This window comes from Colius striatus, chromosome 22 (genome assembly GCF_028858725.1).
Source record: "Colius striatus isolate bColStr4 chromosome 22, bColStr4.1.hap1, whole genome shotgun sequence".
In the NCBI taxonomy this organism is placed as follows: domain Eukaryota; kingdom Metazoa; phylum Chordata; class Aves; order Coliiformes; family Coliidae; genus Colius; species Colius striatus.
Window position 1 is genome coordinate 5,700,292 of NC_084780.1, and position 21,054 is coordinate 5,721,345.

Here is a 21,054-nt window from a genome sequence, read left to right on the forward strand (position 1 = left end):
GGCTGCCCAGGGAGGGTGTGGAGGCTCCTTCTCAGGAGGTTTCCAACCCCACTGGACACGTTCCTGTGCCCCCTGAGCCAGGGGAACCTGCTGGAGCAGGGGCTGGGGCTGGAGCAGCTCTGCAGGGCCCTTCCAGCCCCCAGCACTCAGGGATCCTGTGGTTCTATGAAGTGCAGTGGCAGGAGTGACACAGCAGTGTGGGCACTGCCAACCCCCCACGCTTCAGAGCTTGGGCCAGCAGTGCCAGAGAGGCTCAATTCCTACTTTCCTCTTACCCCAGAGCCCTCAATACCCTCAGGATCTAGGAGAACTCAGCACTAAACAGCCATGAGGATGTGGCTGTGGGGGCTATCAGAGGGCTCCTGACTGCACAGGTCTCCCCAGCACCTCACCCTGACACACACACACACAGAGACACGAGAGAGGAGAAAGGAGACAGAAAGAAAAGAGAGAGGGGGAGAGGACAGACTTTGCAAACCAGAGTCGTGTGCCTGGGTACCACCAGGATGGTTCAGCTGCTGGGAGGTGTCCCAAGCTCCCCCTGCCCTGGGGAGCAGGTTTGTTCTGGGACAGCCACCATCCTGACAACACTGCAGCCCCAAGGTCTGCCTGCACCAGCACAGGCCTCTAGGATGGGTGCAGGGGCTACAAACTGACCTCTCAGTAGGGAGGAGAGGTGAGGTTGGCCCTCACCTCCTAATCCTAATCCCCCTGCAGATCACCAGATGGCCAGGAAGAGCCTGGGGATGCTGGGGGAGATGTGGGCTGGGTGGAGAAGAGAGCCCACTGAGGAAGGGGAGGGCAGCTATGAGAGGCTCTGCACTCAGGTGACTGGGGCACGAGCTGCCAGAGCAGGACTGCTTGTGACAGAGACTCTGAAGAGCTCCAGGGAGGGAAAGAAGAGACCAGAGCTCTCAGTGCCCCAGCAGCCAGACCTGGGGCAAAGGACCAGGGAAGCTTGACCATACAGGTCACTCTGTGCTGGTGTAGCAGCAGCTCTGCCAAACACAACCCTGCAGCACACCAGAGCTGGTGAGCCCTGCTCCTGAGAGCAGGCAGCATGCCACAGCACAGGAGAGGCTTCACCCATCATCCTGCAGCTGCTTCTGGAGCCAGCAGCAGCTGTGCCAGGCACAGCACACAGCCCCCAGGCACACAGGGGCATTTTCAGTGCGAGACACGGGCTGTGGGTGTCCCAGTGCTAGGAAAGGCAGTGGCATCCTGGCTTCCAGCACTGCTCTGAAAATGCTGCCAGCAGAGCCCTGACCATGCAGCCAGTGCCACAGCCACTGCCAGGCAGCTGGTATGGTGCAGGGCTTCTGCAACTGGGGGCTGCACACACACACACCCCCAGGCAGCACGTGTGGGTGTGCAGAGGGACACATGCAAAGCAAATGCCTTGAGATCTGATGTGTCTGATCCCCTCCTGGAGTGGGACAGCAGTGTCCTGTGGGTACAAGGAGCAGTGGCAACCTTTTTTCTTCCCAGCTGCTGTGGTCTGGGGCTGGATCTGTGGGTGATTTGCCTGTCCAGGCACACACATGTGGAAGACAGGGAGGGTGAGTGGGGCAGGGGCTGGCAGCATCCTGAGTGGGCAGACTGCATCCCACAGGATCCCAGTGCCTGCAGCTTCAGAGGATGGGAGGGGATGGAGCCAATGTGACATGTCAGCTGCCTGGGGATGGTCTCCTATGTTTAACCAGTGCTTTAAGGTCCACAGGACCACAGCTGTCATCTCCACGCTCATACCAGGCGCTGATCCTGCCTTGTCCCTCCTCAGAACCAGAGCAGGGAGAGAGAAGGTGAGACCAATACTCTGTGGAGCTGAGCACCATCCTGCCCCAGTGCAGGGCCTTGGGCAGGGGGCAGCAGTGGTGCTGGGGACAGCCTCCTGCTTGAGCAGACAGCCACTTACATCGATCTCACTGAGGATGACGTCGATGATGCTGCCAATCACTATGAGGAAGTCAAAGACGTTCCAGGGGTCCCCGAAGTAGCCCTGGCAGGGAAGAGCCAGAGAAGAGGAGTGAACATCCAAGGGTTAAATCAAGGAGGAGACAGATGCTGGAACCCAGAGCACAGAGTGCCAGAAGGATCACCAGTGACCCCTGCCTTGCAATGGTGTGCAAGGAGGTGGCTGGAGCTATGGCCCCACCAGTGACTGCTGATCCTGAAGGTGGGAACAGTGGCTGGCTGGATTGGGTTGGATTTAGCTAGCAAGGGTAGCCCTGACAAACAGCAGTCCTTCCAGAAACTAACAGGTCCTGTGCATAGGGGTCCCCAAGGGTCTTACAGGGAGAAGTTCTGTGGAACTGCAGGCCTCGGGGGGTTGTACTTGAGAGGTGCCAAATGCAGGGTAAATGGACCCCTTGGCCTGGCCTCTCCTGCTCTCCAGACCATGTCCTCCTCTCACCTTGACTTTGAAGGCCATGAGCTTGAGGATCATCTCCAGGGTGAAGAGGACAGTGAAGGCCACGTTGAGGATGTCTGAGATGTGGTTCATTTCTGCAGACTGGTTGTAATGCTGAGAAGGCAGAAAAAGCCACAGTAGCTCCAGTCTGCACTGTGAGCTCAGAGCTGTGTGCCCAAGGCAGATTTGCCCCTATCCCTGGGGGTGCTGAGCACACACCAAGAGCTTTGTTGTGCAGGAAAGGTCTCCTCCCCAGGAGCTCTTGCAGGTGGCAGGGCCAAGCTGACCCATCCACTGCCACAGCCACCCCTCTGCCGCCCATGGAGGGCATCATGCCCCTTACCTGCATGCCCAGGCAGATGGTGTTCAGCAGGATCAGGAAGAACATGAGGTACTCAAAGTAGGAGGAGGTGACCACGTACCAGATCTGGTACTGGTAGGGGTTCTTGGGGATGTAGCAGCGCAGTGGACGAGCCTTCAGTGCATACTGCACACACTGGCGCTGCAGGGGAGCAGAGCTGTGAGCCCACAGCAGGGCACAGGCCAGTGCCAGGGCACAGCCACAGGCTCAGCACCACCTACAGCACTGCAGGTCCCCACAGGCACAGGTTGGATCCCACTCTTCTCTCTCAGTCCCGTGACATGGGCCAGGGACAGGGAGGGTTCAAGTAGCTGCTCTGCTTTCTGCACATATCCCCCCTGAGCACCCATATGGGACATCTCCAAAGGCACCACTTGCCTCTGAAGCTTCCCACCATGCCAGGGCCTCTCCAGCCCTGAGCCTGCCTGGCTCTCATGCCACTTGCCCAGGGTGTCTCAGGGCTGGCTGAGAGCAGCCTGAAGACACCCCATGAGCCAGGAGTGAAGAGGGCACACAGCTTTCTCCCTGCACCTGCCATGAGCAGGTCCCTCCCTGAGACTTCACAGCCTCTGTGGGTGACCTGTCCCAGAGCTCACTCCCCACTAAAAAGGGCGAGTTCATGGCTAAATGGCATTTCTTGCTTTCTCCAGTTTGTGCCCACTGCCTTTTGTCCTGTTACTGGGCATGGCTGTGGAGAGCCTGGCTCCATCTACTTTACACCCTCTCATTAGGTATTTTTACACATGGGGAAGATCCCCATGAGCTTCCCCAACACCAGCCTCAGCTCTCAGCCTCTCCTTACACCCCTGATGCTCCAGACCCTCAACCACCTCTCCCTGCACCGGCCCCAGCCCCAGCCCTTGCCCTGTCCCAGCAGTGCCATTACCTGGTTCTTGTCCAGCTCACAGTTCTTGTACTCACTCTCCCCCTGCTCCTGGAAGGTGACAATGACAAAGCCCACAAAGATGTTCATCATGAAGAAGGCAATGAGGATGATGTAGATGATGAAGAACATGGCGATCTCCACGCGGTAGTTGTAGATGGGGCCCGTGTCCTCGGCATTGGTGTCAATGGCCATGTAGAGCAGCCTGCAGGAGCATCAGACATCCTCTTCAGGTGGGAAAGCTCATCCCTCTCCTCTTGCAGGTTGCACAGAGCCCTTTGGGACATCCCAAGCCCACCAACAGGGCTGCTGGGATGACCCTGTGAGCTGCCAGCATGGCGTGGGCTGCTCTTCTGCCTTTGCCAGGGTGTAGGTGCATCCCTCAGCAGACCCCACACACAGACTCACTCTGGCCAGCCCTCAAAGGTGGAGACAGTGAAAAGGGACATCATGGCTGAGAAGACATTGTCAAAGTGGAAGTTGCTCTGTTGCCAGACCCTCTGCTGCAGCTCGATCTGCGTGGGGTCCCCGTCCACGTAGTTGATGAAAGAGCCCCTGGAGCAGAAGGGACGTGGTGCTGATGGGCAGGGCCCCTCCAGCCCCTGCTGTGCTGCTGGCCTGGGCTCTCTGGGCCCTGGCAGGGGAAGGAGAGCCCTGTGCTTGTTTCTGATTTAGCCCAGGCTGAGGGAGAACAGCACAAGACCTCACTTTTTACATGCAACATCCCCAGGTAGGAACGAAGCAGCCCCCACCACAGCCCTCGTCCCATCCCTGGCCACTGCCCTGCTGAGGCTGAGCTGCACACAGCTCTTACCTGCACTCCTTCTCTGTCATCTTGGATGGATCTGTGCATCCATAGAACTTGCCCTGCATTCATCAGAGACCAAGAAGAGGCTGTGATCTTGCTGTGACTTCAGAAGCCCTGGGGAGTTTTGACTTTTGCAGAGCCCACAGTCAGCCCCCATCCTGCCTCCATTGCCCCTGCCTCACAGCACTGCTGGCTCCCCTCTGCTCCATGCCAGCACAGCCCTCTTCCCAGGGGGCTGCAAGAGCCAGGGCAGACCCTGGGGTCAATTCCAGGCTGAGACATTGCCTAGTGATGGGAAGAAACCTTCCAGGGCCCTGAGCTGAGACCAGCTCATCCTATCTGGGAGCCAACTAGTAGGAAAACAGGGAAGAAAGCAGTAACCATAGAATTAACTGAAAGGTAAAGGATGCTGACAGGTCTGCCCAGACTGCAGGGTGTCCTGAAAGCTCTCCCCACAACAGCTGGGAATCTAAGCTCAATTGTTAGAACAAAGCTGAGCTCAGCCAGGCCTGCTCTGTCTTGGAGCAGCCAAGGAAAAGGGGAGCTCAGAAGTGCAGCGAGAGTCAGAAGCACTCACTGCCTTGGAAAGGGGAAACTGAGGCACTAAGTGGGGCCAGGAGGTCTGGTGCAGGCAGCTCTCCTTGCAGAGCACAGAGTACAGCCTGTGCTGATCTCAGCACTAGGTTACACCATCCCTAAGGGCTATGACTAGAAGAGCCTGAGCAGGTCTGTCCTGCCCACCTGAGACACCCCTCACCTTGAAGAGCTGCACCCCGATGCAGGCAAACATGAACTGCAGCAGCGTGGTCACAACCACGATGTTCCCGATGGTCTTGATGGCCACAAACACACACTGGACCACGTGCTGTGGAGGTGGAGGCCAGTGCTGGTGTGAGCATGCCTGGGACAAGCCCTGCTGCCAGCCCCACACCCCGTCCCTGCAGGGATGGGCACAGCAAGAGCCTGCTGAGAGCAGTGGGATGGGGCAGATCCCTTCTTAGAGTGGGCACTGGGTCCCACGCCCAGCAAAGCCCAGGGGGTGTGATGCCTGATGCATACCCTCCATGGGCCCAGCACCCCCAGCCTCCCTCTCACCTTCAGCCCCTTTGCCCTGTTGATGGCTCGCAGAGGCCTCAGCACCCGCAGCACCCGGAGGATCTTCACCACTGAGATGGTGCTGGACCTGAGGAGGAAGGCAGAGCTGAGATGAGCCTGGAGGGGGCTGGGACCAGGGCTGAGGGACAAGGGATGACAGAGACAGGAGGATCTCACTGAGCCATCACCCCACATGAGGCTGAGGGACTCTGGCTGCTGGAGAAAGCGGCTTCAAATTGGGTTCCTACCCTGATCTTTTACTTTGACACTTGAGTTTGCCTCCCAGTTGCCCATGCCCTGACCCCCAAAGCATGACACTGTGGACACTGGCAGAGAGCTGCAGCACCCCAGCTGCCCTGCCAGGCTGCACAGCCCAGTGCCCACCCTGTGAGAGGAACTTACTCGAAGCCCATGGAGATGAGAGAGACAGCGACCACCAGCAAGTCCAGGATATTGAAAGAGTTCCTGCAGAAGGAGCCTTTGTGCAGGAAAGCACCATAGGCTGTCATCTGGGGAGCAGAAGGAGTTAGGAGACATGCCAGGCAGGGCTTGAGGGCCATGATCCCTCCACAGCCCTGGGGCAGACAAGGCACTAGAGGCTTCTCACAGCCCCATGGCCTGGGCACCCTGTCCTGCTCAGACCCTCCCCTCTGCAGCCAGGCACGATGCTGACTTCAGCTGGAAATCCTCTGTCCTGTACTGCCTGGAGACAAAACACTTCCCAGGCACTCAGCAAACTGAAGAGAAAAGAGATTTGGAGAGGGAGCAACACGCAGCAGCTGCTTGAATGACTGCTTTACCCCCTGATCCACTGCTTCCTCTTTCTCCAAGTCTTTCTGAAGGACATGTCAGAATGAAAGTGCTGGTGCCATGGCCCATCTGTCCCTGTGTCACAGCACAGCTGGCTTGGCTGCCTGGCCTCACTGGAGGGGACACATGGCCTCTGGGGCAGGTCCCCATGAGCATGGGGATGTGAGGAGCTGCCAGGAGCTGCTCTTTGCTGGGAGTTCAAGCTTGTGCCCATAGAGCAGCAGTGCCCACAGGCACAAGAGTCAGACCCACACACATGGGCACCCCCACGAGGCACAGCCACTCACCTTCAGGACGATTTCAACTGTGAAGACAGAGGTGAAGCCAAAGTCAAAGTATTTGAGAATCTGGGGACAGAAGCACCACAGCTGGGTGAGATTTGGATGACGTGGGAAATGCTCCAGTGTGTTCAGACACCCTGCCACTGTGGGTTTTGAAGTCTCCTCTGTGGACTAAGGAGCTGGACAGAGCCTGCAGACCCAGTGCCAAGAGGACTCCTGAACTTCACTCTGCTGGGCTGATTTGCCCCAGTGCATGATCCAACCTGCAGGCTGGGTCCAAGCTCTCAGTTTCCAAGTGAGTGAGGCTTGACCTGAAAGCATCTCATCCCCTGGGTGGGTGCCCTGGGAAGCTGTCTCATGGGAGATCTTCTTTTCCCTGAGCCCAGGTAATCTCACCCCCCCTCCTGACCCATTTGTAAACTGAGACACTGAGCAGTAAAAGCTTGTCCCAGCTATGCCATGGATGGAAAATCCAACCAGCCTTTCCTCCCAGAGTGTATTGCCCTCCCAGAAGGGATGCAATCACAGCTACCTGCCTAGGCAGGACACTTGACAAGCAAGTCTCTGCTTCCTGGGGAGCTGGGGGGTCTCCATGGGGCCTCCCCCTGCCCCTCATCCCGACCCTCCCCAGCCCCACAGGCACCTCGTTGCGGAAGGACTCGGCTCGGATGGGATCCTCAGCTGCCAGAGAGATGCTGCTGAGCAGAATGAAGACCAGGATGAAGTTGGTGAACCAGGTGGCATTGACAATCCTGTGGCACAGCATTCGAAACCTGCCACGGACAGAAAGGGCACGAGCTGGTGCAAGGGGCCAGGGGGACATCAGAGAGGGCCACGGGTGAGGGTTGTGGCTAATGCTGGAGGACAAGGCCCTGGGCATGAAGGGATGTCTGTGCCAGCCCTCCCACAGAGGAGGCTGCCAGTGGCCTGGCTCCCTTCAGAGCTGGTTGTTACACACAAGCAGGACTCCATTGGGAAGGGTTGGTGCCAGAGGTGCCCACACCAGGCCTGGCTCCACAAGGCAAGGAAAGAGGTCGGTGCCTACTTGTTGGTTGGGCTGAAGATGAAGAAGGAGCTGGCTTCAGGCATGGGCACAGCCTTCTCCTTCAGCTGTAGCTCTGCAAGGGGACGTGGCCGAGGACTCAGGGGGATTTCAGGCTCATCTTCTTCATCATCACCTGCAGGGTGACCACGAGGAAGGGAAAGAAAAGAATCACCCAGAGTGGGAGAGAGAATGTGATCTGGATAATCCTCTGATCCTGCTGTGGCATCTGGGCCAGAAGGACTTCAGAACCCACACAGGTCCCCACCCCCTCCACTCCTCACACAGATGGGGTTCTGGCACCATCCCTCTGCAGAGCCTCCCCAGCTGCCCTGCCAGGGCCATGTCTCACCTGGGAAGTCTGCAGAAGGGTAGGGGTCTTTGATCTCGTTGACATTGGATTCAAACTCATCCACTTTTAACTGAAACAAGGGAGAGGCAGAGAGGAGGACATGCAGCTGCCTGTGCCAGTGCTGCTGCCAAATGCTGCACACTGGCCAGAACCTATCGTCTTGGAAGCCACGTGGGGCAAGCAGTGTCTCTGCATTTGGCCTGTAAATCAACAAGCACATGGAGTCCTGGTCCAGGATAAAGCAGGGTGAAACAATCTGAGCAAAGACCAGGGAAAAGTGTGCTGGGCAAGAGCCTGGGGCCACACACCTATTCCATGGATGGAATAAGACATGGGGTGAGTCCTGAGTGAGTTCCCATGAGGTGCCTGTGGAAGGTGGCTAGGGAAGTAGCTGCTGGACAGATGTTCATAAGAGGCAGCTCAGCACACAGTCAGCACAGCTGCAGTGGAGAGTTTTGCATACAGCAGGTCCTGGTGTGGACAAGAAGGTGGTTTGGGATGCTGCTGACTTGCTCTGCTCCCGTCCACACTGCTGTGCACCAGCCCATCTCAGCCACTGACAACTGGCTGTGGCCAAGGGAAAGAATCAAAGGGAAAGGATCCCCAGTAATGGATCTGTTTCACCAGGTGACGTCCTGCCTGCCCAGAGAGCCCCATTCCCAGGATGCTAAGGCAAGGAGGGATTCTGGCCCACAAGAGCTGAGGATGGCTCTGAGCCTCTGGCAGTGCTGGCTGGTGGAAGCAGGAGCCTGGTCCCACACTAAGAGCTGCCCAAAGCCCAGCCCCAGCACTGACCTTGTCTGTTGTGGAAAACCCTTCTCCCTTTACTTTCTGCTCCAGCTTCTTTGCCAGCATCTGCTTCTCATCTTCAGTCTTCTCTGGGTAAGCTCTAAGGAGAGGAGAGGAGAGGAGAGGAGAGGAGAGGAGAGGAGAGGAGAGGAGAGGAGAGGAGAGGAGAGGAGAGGAGAGCAGGAGCTGAGCTCTGGGCAGGGGCAGGGGTGCTGCCATTCCATCCCCTCACACCAGAGCCTCTGGCAGATGGCAGTGCCTGCAGGACCCACCTGGACATCTTGCGCCGCTTGCGCTCCTCTGCCTTGGCCTTCTGGGCTAAGGTGAGGCTCTCAGCCTCTGCCAGGTTATCCACTGCGATGGCCAGGAAGACGTTGAGCAGGATGTCTGGAGGGACAGGCTAAGGACATGAACCTGCCTCCTGTTTGGAGGATGTGCCCAGAGCTGTCCCTGAGAAACTCTCCCTTGAGATAAGCCTGCCTGGTGCCCCTCAGCCCTGCCACCCATCCTTGTGAGCCCTGAGCTCTGTCTGTCTGCTCTCTCTCTGCCTTAGCTCAGTCCACACAGCTCAGTTTACTGCATCAACTGATGGCTGATCTATGCCTGCTCTCACTCACTCCTGCCCCATGCTCTGCTTCCCCCCAGCCACTGCCAATGCAAGCCCTGAAGCCTGTGGCTTCTTCCTCTGCTGTTCAGAACAGAAAAGCTTAAAGCAAGCACTGGGAAACTTCAAAAAGCCCCCACTTACCCCTCTTTCCCATCCTGTGTAGCTGATGCTATGGGGCTGGGTATAGGGAGCCTGGGCCTGGCCTCAGGCAGAGGATACAGTTCCCACAAACGAAGAGGATGATGAAGTAGATGCAGACCAGCATGCCAGGGAAGGATGGGCCCCCATAGGCCATGATCCCATCATACATGATTGAATTCCAGTCCTCTCCAGTCAGGATCTGGGAGCAGAGCAGAAACAGAGACTCAAGAGCTCTCCCAGCAGAGCACAGCAGAACCCTAAAGCTTGACCCTGCCCTCCTGCCTCCAGCCCCAAACCCTCACAGCTCCTACAGTCCCGTGGCCAAATCCCAACCTCCCTGCTCAGCCCTGAAGCTCAGCCTCATGACCACAATCACAGTTCCCTGCTCCTGCCTCAAAGCCACATCACCTCCCCCAAACCCACACCTCCCTGAGCCCCAGCTCTTGCCAGGGGACATGCACCCCAAGGAAAAGCTCCCAGCACCCAGGCCCTGCTGCAGTCCCACAGCTCCATACCTGGAAGACACTGATGAGGGCCTGAGGGAAGTTGTCAAATGTGCTGCGCCGCACTTCCATGTCCTCAAAGTCAAACTTGCCCCCAAAGAGCTGCATGCCCAGCAGTGCAAAGACAATGATGAAGAGGAAGAGAAGGAGGAGCAGAGAGGCAATGGAGCGGACTGAGTTGAGCAGGGAGGCCACCAGATTGCTCAGGGATGTCCAGTACCTGGGCAGAGACAGGAGTGTGCAGCCAGTGAAGGAGTGGGGAAGGCTGTGGGCAGGACCAGGGGGGCACAGGGAACAGGCACAGGGAGCTTGGCTCAGGAGGATGTGCTGACAGCACAGCAAGGGTGGCTCTGAACCAGCCCACTCCCAGACTAGGCACTGGGACTGCTCCAGCCAGGCCCCAGGAGGTTGAAGTGAAGCTCCAGATGTGGTGGGACAGGCAAGACACCCCACTGCTTGCACAGGACACCAGCAGGCAGGATGGGGAAGGGGGATGAACACAGTGTGTTGGTGCCAGAAGCAGAAGGCAGGAGTCCTGGCTCACAGCATCCCCATTTAAACACCCCAGGACACAGAATGAGAGAGAGATCCCAGGAGGCTTCCTGCAAGCCCTGCTCTGCCCTCCTTGCCTGTCCCAGACCGTGGCCTGGAGACAGAAACCCCCAGCTTGGCCTTGTTCCTCCATCCAGCAGCTTCCAGCTCTGCCCATGCTGCACAGAATCACAGAATCTCAAGGGCTGGAAGGAACCTCCAAAGCTCATCCAGTGCAACCCCCCTGCCAGAGCAGGACACCTAGAGTAGGGCACACAGGGACTCACCCAGATGGGTTTGGGATGTCTCCAGAGAAGGAGCCTCCACAGCCCCTCTGGGCAGCCCCTGCCAGTGCTCCCTCACCTCAACAGGGAACAAATTCCTCCTGGTGTGTCTCTGGAACCTCTTCTGTTGCAGCTTGTGCCCATTGCCCCTTGTCCTGTCATTGGCCATCCCTGAGCACAGCCTGGCTCCAGCCTCCTCACACCCACCCTTGATGCATTTGTAACCATTAATGAGATCACCTCTCAGCCTCCTCTTCTTCAAGCTGCAGAGCCCCAGCTCCCTCAGCCTTTCACCACAAGGGAGATGCTCCACTCCATCATCTCTGTGGCCCTGCACTGAGCTCTCTCCAGCAGCTCCCTGTCCTTCTGCAACTGAGGGGCCAGCACTGGGCACAATATTCCAGAACCTCTCTCCACTTACTGCCCACAGCCCTTCCAATCCACCCCAGGCTGCCATTGGCCTTCTTGGCCACGAGGGCACGTTGCTGGCTCAGGCTCATCCTGGGACAAGGCCCCCAGCCCCCAGAGAGCTCCCTCCCCAACCTGGTGATCTTGAAGATGCGGAGGAGGCGGATGCAGCGCAGGACAGAGATGCCCAGGGGGCACAGGGTGCCCAGCTCCACCAGGATGGTCTCCAGGATGCCCGAGCACACCACGAAGCAGTCGAAGCGGTTGAAGAGCGACATGAAGTACTGGCGCAGGCCCAGCGCGTACATCTTCAGCAGCATCTCGGCCACAAACAGGGCCAGCAGCACACGGTTGGCATTGTCTGGGCAGGAGATGCAGCCAGTCAGGGCATGGCACGGCAGGGAGGGCACTGCTGCCCACCTTGCTTCTCTGCTCACTGAGCCCCGAGCTGCAGCAAACGTTGCTGTCAGGGAGCACACAGGAGAGGGAGAGGAGAAGGGTGATGTGCAGCTGTGTGCTGCTGGAAGGGGGAGTGAAGCTGTAGGGTGGGTGTGAGCTCATACAGTGTGTGGCTGTGTGCACCATGGATGTACAGCTGTACATGGACACTGTGTGTTTGTGCACCATGGATGTACAGCTGTAAATGCACACTGTGTGTGTGCACCATGTGTGTACAGCTGTAAATGCACACTGTGTGTGTGCACCATGTGTGTACAGCTGTAAATGGACACTGTGTGTGTGCACCATGGATGTACAGCTGTAAATGCACATTGTGTGTGTGCACCATGTGTGTACAGCTGTAAATGGACACTGTGTGTGTGCACCATGGGTGTACAGCTGTACATGCACATTGTGTGTGTGCACCATGGGTGTACGGCTGTACATGCACACTGTGTGTGTGCACCATGGATGTATAAGTGGACACTCTGTGTGTGTCTGTTCACCACACAGGCCCATGTCCCTTAGAACACACATGCTGTGCACATCTGACTGTGTGCACCACATGTACTCAATGTGGGGATGCTGCACACACACTCATGTGCAGTCTGGGTTTGCCTGCCTGTGTCTGACAGCCCCTCTGCAGTGCCAGGCTGGCTGTGCTCCCAGGTCCCAGGGTGTCCCAGCCTTCCCTCTCCCTCCAGCCCTTTGCTCACCTTGCACCACAGTCAGCCATTCTGGCTGGAAGTGATGCTCAGAGGCGATGGAGAGGGTGTTCAGTGCCACAAGCAGGATGACAAGCCAGTAGAAGAACTTGGACTTCACCACATCCCTGCACTTCCTGCGAAACACTCGGTTCCAACGCCTCCACTGACGGCTGCAGGGATGGCCAGAGGGTCAGCAGGTCCTGCCCAGCCCAGGGCCACGTCTACAGACTGCAGAACAAATCCCTCCCTGCTCCCTTCCCTGCAAAGGGCTGAGGAACATAACCCTGCCCCTGGCACTTGCTGCACTCACTCATTGCAGTCCACTCACACAAACACCTCCTGTCTCATTTTTGCCTACAACCCTCTAGTTGGCTGCTGCAGACCCAACTCCTAAACCCCAAGACATGCTGCATGGGCCACAGGAGGATGCTTGGAGCCTGGACCCAAAGTGAAGAAGCTGTTCACCTCAAAGGGGCTTTTTTGCCAGTACCAGCACAAAATTCCCTGTTTGCTGACCACAACATTTGCATCTCCTGCTGAGCACCTGGCTCTCCCCCAGGAACTGGGGGGCTGACAAGAAAACCTGGCCCAGCCAGGACAGCAGAGAGAGACTGTATGAGCCCACATGCAAAGCAGCAGACAGTTCAGCCAGTGCATACTCACAAGTAGAGGATCCACTTGTTCATGCCCTCAATTTCATACAAGCTCTCTGTCTCTGACCCTCCTTCATCTGATGCCATCATACCTAAAGAGGGAACGACACCCCACATCAGGAAGAGCCTCCCATCAGAAATGAAATGGAGAGACACCATCCCAGGGAGACAGCAGTGAGGGTTTGGGCAGAGGGTGCTGAGTATTAGGTGCAAACCAAGCAGGAGGCACCAGGAACACTTGTCTTGCAGCAGCAACCTGGAGAACCAGCAGTGTGCACAGAGACACTCCAAGCACAGAGAAAACAGGGCTTAGCTCTGATGTGAGCAAAGGCTGAACAGGAGGTTTGTCAGAGCACTGGCCACAGGTGTAGAAGAGGCATTTTGTCTTTCCCACAGCTCTTTGCACTCATGAATTGCTCAGCTTGAGGGACTAGAAGTGATTTCACTAGGAAGGGGAGCAGAGCAGACAGAGCAGCTCAGTGGCAGAGCTCCCCAGGCCCTGCTGAGCCTTTGGCTAGATGCCTGTATGTTCACCTCTTTCCCTGAGCCACTTATCCTTTAAAACTGTCAAGCAATGGCAAGAGATGCATGCAGCTGTTAGTGTTAGCTAGTCACCCTGCATTCTGCCCTGTACACAGAGTGCACTGGCCTCTCATGCTTATTTCAAGTGCATTTTGCCCAAGGGCCTTGCTAGGACCCTGCAAATACTAAATACAGTGGTTGAGGTGGAGGTTTAGCATGAGGGCTTAGTTATTGCTAGTTTGGGTCAGATTCAATCCAATCATTCAGGAAAGAGTAAACACAGGAGGAAGGAAACTGTTCTACAGGAGACAAAGTGATTTGGTTTGTAGGTTTTCAAGCAGAATGACTCTCTCTCCAAAGGTCTCCTCCCTGCTTGTCCAGGATGGGCAATGTTAGGAACACAGCTGAGGGTGTTTGGTTAAGCAGAGCTGGTACCTTCTCCCCTGGACCGATGGCTGTCCATGACCTCAGCGTGGGTGATCCAGTCCATGTAGCCCTTCAGATCCTCCTCCAGCTGCTGCTTCTCCCGCAGCTTCTGGAAGGTGCCCCGTGACTTGGCCTTCTCCCTCTCTTTGGTGAACTCACTGGGACAGAGCAAGTGAGACTCGGGAGTGGGATGGTTGTGGGGGTCAGGCATCACAGCCCCATGGAGAAAAGCCTGAAATGCCCTCCCCCCCAGCATTGCTCAGTGACTCTCCTCTTTGTCTTCCCTGCTCACAGAGGCTCATCACCCGATGGCTGATGGCACACAGGGTTTCATCCCACCACTGGTTGCCCTTTGGGAGCTCCTTGCTGCAGGGTGCTGTGGTTGGACAGGCCAACATTACATGCTGGAGGCTGTGTGAGTTCTCCAGCCCTGCTAAGGATTAGAGCAAGTGGGGTCTCACTCTATAGAGGGGGCAGAAAGCTGCCTCAAGCTCTGCATGTAGGGAAGGTGAGCTCATCACATGATGAGTAAACAGGATGCTCTTTCCATGGTGACATGGAGAGGACAGCTCTGCCAATGCAGGGAGTCCCACTCAGTCTTTTTTAGCCAGTCTCTTTTCTTCCCTGGTATCTGGCTGAGCTGTAGATCTGCTGCCCAGCCAATCTAACAGGGTCCAACTAACCCCGTGAGCTGACAGACCAGGAGTGTGATCACATCCACTTGCATGCAGGGGATTGAAACATATAATAAAGGCCCTGAGCCTACACAGAAGTGAGGAGAAAAGCTCCCCTCACTCCCTAGCACAGCACACACTTCCCAGGAACCAAATCAGGGTGTTGGCACCTCACCACAGCAGTGCAGGGGAGGCTGAGTGTTGCACCAGAGATCCTTTGTGCACAGCAGCTCTAACTGTACTGCCACAGGAGCTAGCACTGAGTCATCTGGCACAGGAGTGTTACCATCATTATAACCAGGCTGCTGATAGCTCGTTGTTGTATTTGGATGAGGCTGCTGAAGCATTAATTAGACTAATGATAATTGTCTTGGCTCTCTTGCTTTCATATCAAAGGAGTTTTCCTGAGGTTGGCCATAAGGAAGTTGTGTGTAAGAAGGAGTGTCTTGACCCACAGCTGTGGGGGAAGGATTGCTGCTCTGAGCTCCCTGCTCAGCTGCTTTTGCTGTGAGTGCTGGCAGACCACACAACAAACACCTAATGATGTGTCTGCTGACAGCACCTTGTGCTACAGGGAAAAGATTTCTGGAGAGCTAAAACCTCAGTCATGGACACTCACACAAATATACAACTCAAGGCTCAGGGTTTCTAAGCATGAAAAAGAAAGGGAGAGGAATGGGAGAGGAAAAGGAACAGGAACTGTTCCAGGCTTTCTTCCTGTCCAGCCAATGTCCAGCACTGATCACACTCACTGACTGGCTCAAACACTCACTGACCTGCTGGCAAAGAGAAAGGACAGGGTGGCACTTACCCACTGAGCACCCCCAGCACCAGGTTGAGAACGAAGAAGGAGCCGAGCAAGATGAGGCTGACAAAGTAGATCCAGGGCCATTCATTCCCCATGGCATCATTTACCTGCAAGGAGACAGGAGGATGAAGCATTCTGAACAAACTGCTGTCTGCCTCGGGGCCCCCTCAACAGCCTTTGGGAGCATGTGAGTGCTTGGGATGGCAGCAGATGAGCCTGGCTGAGCCCTTGCTCTGTATCTGGTTTTAGCAGAGGGAAAGCCAGACCCAAGAATTCTGGGAGTAGATTTAAACATGAGCCCCATGCCTAAGCCTCAGCATGACAGTCCCCCAAGGGCTGCCAAACATGGGGGCTTGCTGGAGAAGCACCCACCAGCCAGCCACTGCTGGGCCTGGCCTGGCCCCCGACACAAAGGAGCACTCTCCTGTGCATCTGGAGAGCTGGCACAGCTTGGGCAGTGCCTGCAGATGCAGGAGACATGCTTGGTGCACCATGGGCCCTGCACTGCAGTGTGAAGCTTGGTGGGGGCAGGTGAAGAGCCCAAGCCCTGTGGGTCCTGTGTCCTGCAGGGACCCCCCTGTGCTGTGGCAGCACCAGCCTCTGCCCAGCTGCACCCCAAACCCAAGCTGCTGGAGCCTACCCAGTAGAGGACTTCTGTCCAGCCCTCCATGGTGATGCACTGGTAGACAGTGAGCATGGCGAAGCCGAAGTTGTCGAAGTGTGTGATGCCGTGGTTGGGGCCGGGCCAGCCGCCGCGACACTCGGTGCCGTTGGCGCTGCAGTGCCGCCCGTGCCCGGAGCTGGTGCACGGCGCCGGCTTCTCCGATCCCACTGTGGCAATCACGTCTGAGGGGGCAAAGCCAGGCTGTGAGCAGCAGGTCAGACCAAGCAGAGCAGGTCCCAAGCACCTCCCAGCCTCCTGCAGCTTTCCCAAAGGGGCTCCTCTTGTCACCTCCTCACACCACGTCCCATCACCAAGCTGTGTGCTGAGCCAAACGCGGCGTCACAGAATCATTTTGGGTGGAAGAGCCCTTGAAGCTGCTGCAGTCCCAGCCCTCCCCTCACCCTACCCAGCCCAGCACTAACCACAGCCCTCAGCACCTCAGCTCCACGCCTTTGGGGTCCCTCCAGGGCTGGGCACTCCCCCAGCTCCCTGGGCAGCCTGGCACAGGGGCTCACACCCCTCTCAGGGAAACAGTTCTGCCTCAGCTCCAGCCTCAACCTCCCCTGGGCCATCCTTCAGTCCTGCCATACTCCCAAGGCTTGATGCTGGCAAGATCAGACTTTCTGCTACCCATGGAAGCTCTGTGGTCCCCCCAGCATCTCTGCCTCATTGCCCCCCTGCCACAGTCCTACCTGTCCCAATGTAGTAGCAGGTCTTGTGCATCCTGCCCTTGAAGAGCTCTTGCCCAACGATGGCATAGATGATGATCATGAAGAGGACCAGCAGGGCAATGTGGAGCAGGGGCACCATGGCCTTGATGATGGAGTTCAGGACGACCTGAAGGCCTGTAGGGAGAGGAGGTCAACTCCTTCCTAAACAGTTTTTCCCCTAAACTGCAAGAGTGCACCTTGCATTCCTCCTGGCCCCTCTGACAAGCAGCCTCTGAAATGCCCCATGCCAAGGGAAGTGGGGCACATGTGGTTTGGGACTGAAATCTCTGAAGTGAGAAAGAAATCCTTTCTATCAATAAATGCTGTATGTTCTACATGCAAGCACATGGAAGCCCCCAGCAGAGCCAGGCACCAGGCAGTGCTGGAGGCTGCTTCATGCCCCTCCATTTATCCTGATGCTGTCATCCTGGCTGTATTCACATGAGTTATGGGACAAGGACATCCCTGCTCTGAGAAACCAGATTGAGGTCTTGGCCTCTTTCACACTGGCTGCCCAAAGGTGCTGACACTGAGTGGTGGAGGGAGCTCTGGGTGTGCTGACCTGCAGATCCCCAGCGCTCACAACTGCAAGCTGCAGAGGTGAGCAAGAACCTGGAGCTCCTCCACATCTACCTCATGGCTGGGCTTGACTCAGCAGCAAGAAAGAACCCTCCCCATGCCCTCCCATGGGTCCCATCACCCTCCAGCCCCCCGTGCTGGCAGCACCCACTTGGCACTCCGGACACCAGGCGCAGGGGTCTCAGCACGCGGAACGCTCGCAGCGCCTTCACGTCAAAGCCGCCTTTGCCCCCAGAACTCCCTCCCTGCTTGGCATTCACCTGCTCCAGGGTCATGGTGATAAGCCTGAAAGAACCAGGGCACAGGGCAGGGAAGGAAGCGGGGAGAGGCAGAAGGAAGGAGAGGGAGAAAGAGAAAAGCAATGAGCATGGAGGCCAAGAAGTCTGTGCTAAGGATTGAGAGCTCTGCAGGCAGGACAATGAGGATCAGGACTCTGCCAGCTGTGCTCAGCACTCCCAGGGAGCAGCTCTTGGCCAAACCCAGCTCCTGGGCATGCTTGGGGCTGGGCACCCCTTCCTCTGGGTGCCACCTGCACTGCAGAGCAGCCAAGGCACTCAACCCCTCCTGCCCAGTGACCCCCTCCCTTGTGCCAAACCCCAGAGGGCCCCGTGCTGCTCCTGTTCTCCAGGGCAGAGAGACCTAAGAGACATTAAGGGGTCAGACACAAAGAACCAGGAGCTAGAGAGGATCCCAGGGGGTGCCAGGGCATGAAAAAGGAGCCTATGGCAGAAGACCATGAGCTGAGTCTATGAGTGGCCCCAAACCCACCGTAGTCACTAGGAAAAGGGCTGTAGCTGATGGGCTGTGGGCTGTGTGAGGCCCAGGCTGAGCAGCAGCAGCTTCCCCTCCTGCATTACCCCAGAGACACGATGGAGAAGTCGAGCACGTTCCAGCCGTTGCGCAGGTAGGCGTCCGTGTGGAACAGGAACCCGTAGGCAATGATCTTCAGCAGCGCCTCGATGGCAAAGAAGATGAGGAAGGCATACTCCATCTTCTCCTGGGGATTGGAAAGGCAAGGAGGAGAGGATGCTCTGTTAGAGCAGGCTGTCACCTCCCTTGGCATCAGCAGCATGCGTGGCTGCCCCTCCACGTGTCTCTGGATCGGCCCCTGCTGCCAGCCCATCTGTGATGTACAGCCAGCAGCACGGCAGCATGCTGAGCCACCACATGCCACTCCCTGGCCTGCAGCATGGTCCCCTTGTCCCTTCAATGGCATTGTTGCCAGGACCATGTCCTTGGGCCGTGGGTGGCTGTTCTCACAAATCACACCAGCAAAGTCATCCCTTCCCAGCCCTGCACACAGAGGTGCCTGGCCCAGGGCACTGCACACCGCTGCTGCTCCTCCCTGTTGCTTCACCCTCCCATAGCTTTCTTCCCATGGGCAGCACTGGTGCCTTCTCCTCATCCTCTTCAGCTGAGGGCTTGCTGGGTCTGTCCTGGAGATACCACACACTCTCCCAGCTGCACTCTGGCTTCCCCTGTGCCCTGGGCTCTCAGGCTCAAGGCCCAATGCCAGATGTCTGCCTGGCAGAATTAGCTGCTAGACACTGGCCTGGGAGCTCTGCTGGGCAGAGGCATTGGACCCACTCCCAGGCAGGACCTGGCACCCCACTGCAGGGGCTTGGCAGAGCCCTCCAGCTGCAGGGCTCAGAATAGCTCATCTTTCCCCAGAGTGTGGCCAAGATCTGCCTGTGCCCACCTGGTTCTGCCTGTCACTGCCATCCCTGCCCTTGCTGCTGCTGGTGCTTTCCAGGCTGGAATTAAAACCCCTCTGAAGCAGCCAGATGGATGGGGCTATTTATATGTCTGGTTTTCCATGGCCCCTCTCCTCCATCTGCACCCCATGAAGGGCAAGGAGCATCCCTGCTTGGGGATTGCACCCAGAAAGGCAGAAAAGTCTCTCTGACACCAAACTGGGAGGTATCTCCAGTCACCCTCCTCCCAGGGCCCCTCTGGCTTGCCAAAGGGAAAATGGCATTTGAGAGTCCAGGGCTCAGACAGAAGCACTGCTTGCTCAGTGACCTCCTGCAAAAGCAGTGGCCATGCCAAGTGTCCCAGTGTGAGTGTCACCCAGGGCAAGTGCCAGCTCCTGGGTGGATCTGAGGGCAGCACAGAGATAAGCATTGTGATTACTGGTGTTGCTGGGGCTCTGTCTTCAAGGTTTTAGCTGAGGCAACTCAGTGTCACTTACCTCCCCCTTTATCAGTGACAGACCCCCCCTAGTCTGTCCCCTTCCACTGCAGCAAGTGCCTGGGATGCAGGAGGCATCTCTGAAGAGGCTCCTGCACTCCCTCCAGGGGTGAGCTGTGATGAGAGTGAGCCTTGATCCCCCACAAATAATGTAGGGCAATATCCTCACTGCTCTGACTCCCTCACACATTTTGCCTCCTCTGGAGAGGACTGGGCAATGAGGGGAAGCAACTACAAAAGCGAGAGGGAGAGGTTGAGTGCACTGCAGTGTCTCTGCTGCAGGAAGAGACACCTCCAGCAGCCTTTGTTGCACTGCCTGTGGGCCCCATGCAGAGCACAGCCCCAGACAGAGCTGATGGGGGTCTGGCTCAGCTCTTAGCTGGGACTGCTCCTACAAAGCCACCAGAACATGATGACAAAGGGACATACAGAGCAGGGATGAAAGAACAGAAGCTTGGAGCAGCCAGAGGGCCGTTGGCATGGCAACGGGCTGAAAAATCCCCTGGTAAGCTCCAGCTGAGCAATGCAGTGTGCAGTACATACAAACAGGTGAAGCCCCATCTGCCCATGACACCAGCCAGTACCTGCCTGTCTCCCATCAGTGGGGAAGGGGGTTGGCTGTGGGGCAGCATCAGCCCTTGCCCAGGAGTACTGCCAGGCTGTCCCCATGCCATGTGCTGCTGGGCTCTCCCCACCTCTGCCCTCGCAGCCATCCTGGTCTCAGCCAAACCCAAACCCTCCCCCAGCAGCAAGCCCTGCTGTCCCCACCTCCTGTTTTCCCATGCTCAACCTGTTTCATATTGCTTTGTCTCTGTAATGTCTCAGCTGACAGAACTGCACCTTTCCAACCCTGGTATGCCCCATCCACCAGGGAAGGAACCAAACCCAGCATCCTGAGCTTTCCCCTGCCCTGAGCTCCCAGGGGTTAAGCAGCTGCTCAGACTGAATGAGCAGCCCAGGAATTAACTATCTGTGAGCACTTTCAACTCACAGATTCATTTAGGTTTGAAAAAGACCAGGAAATCCAGCTGCTTCCCTTCACACCAGCACAGCCACCACTAACCCACATCCCTCAGCTCCTGGAGGGGCTGTGCCTCACCAGGCTGGAGTTGGCAACGTTGGTGTCATCCTCAGGCATGGGCTGGTAGATGGCCAGTGCCACACAGTTGGCAAAGATGGTCACCAGGATGATGATCTCAAAGGGTCTGGGAGGAAGTGTTAAGGAATGGAGACAGGAAGGAAAAAGCATCCCTGTCCTGGGGATGTGTGGGGAAACCCCACTGGCTATGGGGAAACAAGCTCCCACTAGGACAGAGGACCAGGGGGAGCAGAGGATAGTTTCCTCCTCATCATCATCATCCTTCAGTGAAGGGTCAGG

General features: G+C 56.9%; 1 protein-coding gene across 1 annotated transcript in view; it reads right to left on the bottom strand.

The window, feature by feature from the left end:
• The window catches only part of CACNA1S (calcium voltage-gated channel subunit alpha1 S), a 35,293-nt gene that overhangs the window by 11,266 nt on the left and 2,973 nt on the right, over window positions 1-21,054 (bottom strand). Inside the window, exons 2-28 of the mRNA XM_062013882.1 lie at window positions 20,776-20,881; window positions 18,344-18,483; window positions 17,638-17,771; window positions 16,890-17,042; window positions 16,174-16,379; window positions 15,537-15,640; window positions 14,061-14,209; window positions 13,114-13,195; window positions 12,460-12,620; window positions 11,441-11,666; window positions 10,095-10,302; window positions 9,658-9,778; window positions 9,104-9,218; window positions 8,838-8,931; window positions 8,043-8,112; window positions 7,694-7,826; window positions 7,292-7,421; window positions 6,655-6,714; window positions 5,960-6,066; window positions 5,558-5,645; window positions 5,220-5,327; window positions 4,469-4,521; window positions 4,063-4,209; window positions 3,658-3,859; window positions 2,754-2,912; window positions 2,414-2,524; window positions 1,916-1,999 (exon numbers count right to left, since the gene is read on the bottom strand). Of these exons, the coding sequence (XP_061869866.1) occupies window positions 1,916-1,999; window positions 2,414-2,524; window positions 2,754-2,912; window positions 3,658-3,859; window positions 4,063-4,209; window positions 4,469-4,521; window positions 5,220-5,327; window positions 5,558-5,645; window positions 5,960-6,066; window positions 6,655-6,714; window positions 7,292-7,421; window positions 7,694-7,826; window positions 8,043-8,112; window positions 8,838-8,931; window positions 9,104-9,218; window positions 9,658-9,778; window positions 10,095-10,302; window positions 11,441-11,666; window positions 12,460-12,620; window positions 13,114-13,195; window positions 14,061-14,209; window positions 15,537-15,640; window positions 16,174-16,379; window positions 16,890-17,042; window positions 17,638-17,771; window positions 18,344-18,483; window positions 20,776-20,881 (3,451 nt within the window). The remainder of the gene's footprint in view (window positions 1-1,915; window positions 2,000-2,413; window positions 2,525-2,753; window positions 2,913-3,657; window positions 3,860-4,062; window positions 4,210-4,468; window positions 4,522-5,219; window positions 5,328-5,557; window positions 5,646-5,959; window positions 6,067-6,654; window positions 6,715-7,291; window positions 7,422-7,693; window positions 7,827-8,042; window positions 8,113-8,837; window positions 8,932-9,103; window positions 9,219-9,657; window positions 9,779-10,094; window positions 10,303-11,440; window positions 11,667-12,459; window positions 12,621-13,113; window positions 13,196-14,060; window positions 14,210-15,536; window positions 15,641-16,173; window positions 16,380-16,889; window positions 17,043-17,637; window positions 17,772-18,343; window positions 18,484-20,775; window positions 20,882-21,054) is intronic.